A 5,194-nucleotide genomic window follows, 5' to 3' on the forward strand; every position below is an offset into this window, starting at 1 on the left:
CCATGGTTCTCAATTTGTATGAGAGCAATTGATGACAAAAATAAATAATGTGATAAAGTGATTATGTCTTGAATTTAAAGGTATACAGCCAGATCAGAAGAGTCGGGTGAAACCTTATTATTAGTGATAATTTATTTATGAACTTTAGCTAAAGAATAATAGACTGTCGACTGAAAAAGCAAGAAAAAAATTGTTTATTTGGCAGCTTTGATATGAATTGCCGGTGTGGAATGACGCCTTTTTGACTGGCGGGAGGCTGAGCCAATCAGAAGAGAGATACGTAATGGTGGGCGGGGCTCCGTCGCACGGACGTCTCTTGTTTAAAATGTCTCCTTAACAACTGAGCTGGAGCCAAACATTGGAAGTTTCCTCCGGACAAACGCGTCGTAAGTAACTCACGTCTGCGTCCCTCCGCGGGCAAAACGCACCGACGAGGCTCTCCGCCTCCGGACGCCGCGTTTAACGGATTAAAATATGAAGACTTTGAGCTGAGAAACATCCAAAGAGCATCAGCTGTTTGCACTGGAGAGAGGCTAAGCTAATCAGCTAGCTGCTGAAACCCGGCTAGTTTCGGTCTCTATCCTCACAAAACAACCGAGATGTTTACGAGCCACTCGGTGAAGCTCATGTTCATGGACTCGGTTTGAATTGGGAATGGTCTAATAGCGTGTGGGTTGCAGTGAGATCCTTGTAGTTAGCCGGTATCGTTTGCATGGTGTTAGCCTGGAGTGTTAGCCGTCCTGGTCCTGATGGAAACCTGCTCTGTCACACACTTTCACACACACACACCTCTTACCATTTTAACACCCTGTACTTCTGCAGGAGTCGGGATGGCGGGGACTGGCGAGGGGAAGAAAGAAGAGGCCGACTACAAGAGACTGCACAGCTTCCCTCTCATCAGGGTAGGACAGGGCTGGGACAGATGTGGGACAGTGCACCCAGCTGCAGCTGCTCCTTTGGGATTATCCTGTCTCTTTTCATGAGTGCACTGTGTCAGATTCCATGTAAACTGGAACATGTAATACTCGTGTTGTTGTTGCTGTGCAGCTAGATGGACTACTGTCTCAGAGTTGTCCTGGGAATGTCTGGGTATGGGCCTGACAAGTAGGAAAAGACCTGACACTGTAAACCGAAAGAAAAGAAGCCCACCTTCCAGATCTTAACCTAGGATGAAGTTTGCTTTACATTATGCCACACCTGGTTAGCCTCCCTTACTTACTTGGGACTGATGTTACGCTGCTTGAGAGGTCATAACATCAACTACTGGACCTCGTTCTGATGTGCTGTTCATAGAAAATAGAAATTGACAATTAATGCACGATGAAATGGAAGAGCTGCTGCTCCATCCATCCATCCTTGCAGGGTGACTGGGGCTTGGAGCCAGTTTACTTCAAGTGAAGGCAGGATGGTCACTGGTTAACCTCACATGCGTGTTTTTGGGCTGTGAGAGGAAACTGAGGTACCTGGAGGAAACCCATGCACACACAAGGATGCAAACTCCACACAGAAAGCCTGGAACCAGACCTTCCTCTCAGTGCAAATGAACTAAAAGTAACAGGCAAAAATAGTGAAATATAACAGAGAATAGTGCAGCATGAGAATAGCTTCACTGAATCTCTGTGCTTACAGCTCTGGAAAAGAATCTGTTGCTGAGTGCTACTATTTGTTTTGATGCACCTGTAGCTTCTGCCGGAGGGCAGCAGGTCAGACCGGTGGACACCAGAGTGTGGGCCGTCTTTAATTATGTTCTGAGCTCTGCTGAGGTATAGATGTCCATCAGGGGAAAGGGCAGGTAACGATCTCCTGATGACCGTCTGCAGCCTCCTCCTGTCTGCCTCAGTGCTGCTCTCATACCGTACTGTAATACAGTATGAAAACAGGCTCTGCTTGTTGTTTCAGGATCCCCATTCGCTGCCACAGCAGTGACAGCTGTTCTTCCTGGGTTCCAGAGAAGTCATAGATGACTAATGAGAAAATCTCCAACACACATAAAAAGAATGACTAATACAGAGACTTTCACGACCACGAAGACTGAGATTCACTACAGAAGACCAAATATTAGATATATTTATTAAAACAGATGTGTAATTATCTGATTGCTGACAGTAAGCTGTAAACCTTCTGTTCATCACTCTTTATTCAGAGGTGAAAACTCATTCCAGTTCAGGGGCCACATACAGTTTCAGTGCTGGGTTGTTCTCACTATTGAGAGATTTGTTCAGTGTTTTCTTTGAAATTTTTAGTTTTCTTGTTGGTTTGGCAGTGTGGATTTGGCCCACAGGCCTTATGTTTGACACCCCAGATGTTGACTCTCATTCATTCGTTATTGCACCCCTGTTCTTCCTCTGAAAACCAAAGTTGTTTAAGATTTAAAGTTCGTTTGTAGAACCGATGAAGCTTCTCCAACAAGAGGTGAAGTAGTTTCCACACCTCACGCTGCTAAAGTTGTATTTTAATACAAGATAAAGGCTAAATGGCTGTGTATGCATCACTACAAAGATCCAAACTCCGTAATCTTGGTATTAAAAATAACGTAGAGACGATCTGTTATTGATATGAAAAATGGATCAAAGGCAGGAAACGTCTTTGAGAAGTACGTCTCGAAGAAATGATGATATGGTTTATCTTTCCCATGAATATGTTCATTAAAAGTCCAGATATTTTTTTCTTTTGGTCAATGGTATTTCAAGGCGTCTTTGATTTTATTGTATATAAATTTAGAAATGTTAACTCCGTGATTCATAAAAATAGTAACATCAGGATTCTAAAACCTTATAGTTCATGAGATCTGTTGTTTGATCTTATTTCTCACAGTCATAACTTCCAGTGTGGTTGAAATGCCAGAGTTTAATTGATGTGACTGTAGCAATAACTAATAAAGCCGTTCATTTTTCAAATAACACTTTACTCACCAGTTCATGAAAATAAATATACTAATGAGATTTTTTAATTAAAAGTTGAGATTCTCAGTATTCCAGTAGAACTGAGGATCTTCTGCTGGTGTGGTTTCAGCACACAGACATGCCTGAGGAGATGAGGGTGGAGACCATGGAGCTGTGCGTCACCGCCTGTGAGAAGTTCGCCACCAACAACGAGGTCGGTCCTTCAGATCGGCGTGATTGGTTTAAGTTTTCCTGAATGTGCACATCGAGTGTTTTTTGTGTGTGTGTGTTTGTCAGAGCGCGGCGAAGATGATCAAGGAGTCCATGGACAAGAAGTTCGGCAGCTCGTGGCACGTGGTGATCGGGGAGGGCTTCGGCTTCGAGGTGACGCACGAGGTGAAGAACCTGCTCTACATGTTCTTCGGGGGCAGCCTGGCCGTGTGTGTGTGGAAGTGCTCGTAGCGCCTCCCCGCCGCCGACGCAGCGACAAGCACCAGCCAGCGGCGAGCGCCAGTCCGCCGGGCCGCGTGGCCGACACAGACGGCCCCGGTCCACCTCGGTAGTTTGAGAGTAAAAAAGGGAATTCTGGGTGACGAGCAGCTTCTGGAATTCACGACTCCTTTTCGTCTTTGTTTCGAACCCTGAGCTCGTCTCGAGCGTGCGACTGAGTTCAACCGTTACAGAAAGCCCAACCAGCCAGGGTCTCCAAAGTCCTTCTATCCTCATTCCTCTGCAGGGAGCGCGTGTGTGCGTGACCGGGTTTCTATACCAGTGTGTGCTGGACACGCACAGCTTTTCGGTTTGAACAGCATTACCGGCGACGCCGAGCCGTCCTCGCCATCCGTACCTTCTCACGCGTGTCTTTCTCTCTCCTACCGCACTAGTCTTTCAATAAGATTTGTAATATTTTTTATGTGTACATATTTTGATGCAACTTGAAGAGCTTCTTTTTAAAGACCAGTGTCATCTTCTTACGACCGACGGCTCGGATCCCGCCGGGCCGAGCGCCGGGCCCGGCCGAGCCGCCTCTCCTCCTCTGCTGAGGCGTTTGTAATAACCCCTGATACGATCGCCCCTCTGGGCGACAATAGCAATGTGATTGTTTCATGTTGGCGCCAGTTTTAATGCGACGGAGCATCCTGTGTGAACTGACTTGATTGTAAAATAAACTGATATGTGGTTATAAAGGAACGCAGACTCTGTGTGTGTTTACAAGCACCGGATATTCCCAGCAGGTGAATGTTTATCATATTTTGATCCCATTGTGAATATTCATTTGTAATTTGCCACCAGCATCACTGTCCCATGGCCACATATAAGAACATCATGAGCGTCCGCCGCCGTTTCGTGTAAGAGAAAAAGCAGAATGCGTCATTTTTAAACAAGTTTCTGACAGGGTTCTGAGTTCCGGTGGGGCTGGAGCAATGTTTGAGTTGGAGCGGAGACGTCTTGAGGTGAGCGAGTAATCTTCAAAGAGATGGAAGAACTGTGATTTACCTTTCTGCAAAACAGTCACGCAGCGAGGAAAAGAAGCGTCGCTCCGAGTGTTGCTTCCAGTCAAATGACACATTTGTCTTGAGTCAGTGGGAAAAAAAAAACGGCGTTTTAAGAAGCCGACTCGTCACTCGGAGGAATAAAACGCCGGCAGCTGCTTTTACACAGAAACAGGCGGCGCACCGAGGAGGAGGCCGACAAAGGTGCTTCCAAAAATACCAAATAAAGTCTTGATATTCATGAGGAGGAAGTAAATGGCGATGTGTCAGATTGGGTGATGAAGACTGGATGAGACATGTTTTCCCCGAGAAGCGGGAGAAAGTTGTGTTAGGAAGACGCTGCTTCACGAATGTTACACTCCTCAGGAAGCCACTGATGTATTCAGAGGGAAAAGTTTGTGAAAGTATCCGTTTTGTGTGTGTGTGTGAGTGTTAAATGTCTTGGTGGAGCTTCCTCATTGAAAGCAGCAGGAGGAGTGGTGTTGCGGGGTTTGGCTGACAGTAACGATCAGGCTGGTTTACAGAGCTGCCAGAGACGAGCAGCAAATCAGCAGCAGCCCCCCGAGCTGCGTGCGCACCCACTGCGCTTCGTCTCTAACAGCACGGAATTAAAGAGGAGGGTTAAAGGATATTTCCCACTGAAATCCAACTTGTACAATAGCTTCAGATCAGGACTCATTGCTGTCCATTTTCAACCACGAGTGCAGCTTTGGATGTCTGCTTCATGAGAGCCTTGATCTGTGACTCAGACCAGGTTTCCTTACACTGGGTAGAACATTTCCCTCAGAAATCTCTTTATAATTCTCTGTTTTCACGATT

At 46.1% G+C, this 5,194-nt stretch overlaps 1 protein-coding gene across 1 annotated transcript; it reads left to right on the forward strand.

The window, feature by feature from the left end:
- The first annotated feature begins 283 nt into the window (after window positions 1–283).
- On the forward strand, window positions 284–4,090 carry LOC115390312 (dynein light chain 4, axonemal). Its single transcript, XM_030094117.1, has 4 exons — window positions 284–386; window positions 823–902; window positions 3,013–3,096; window positions 3,180–4,090. Exons 2-4 carry the CDS (start codon window positions 831–833, stop codon window positions 3,342–3,344), a joined length of 321 nt encoding a protein of 106 aa, XP_029949977.1. The 5' UTR covers window positions 284–386; window positions 823–830; the 3' UTR covers window positions 3,345–4,090.
- The last annotated feature ends 1,104 nt before the right edge of the window (window positions 4,091–5,194 follow it).

Source organism: Salarias fasciatus, chromosome 6 (assembly GCF_902148845.1).
Source record: "Salarias fasciatus chromosome 6, fSalaFa1.1, whole genome shotgun sequence".
Lineage (NCBI taxonomy): Eukaryota > Metazoa > Chordata > Actinopteri > Blenniiformes > Blenniidae > Salarias > Salarias fasciatus.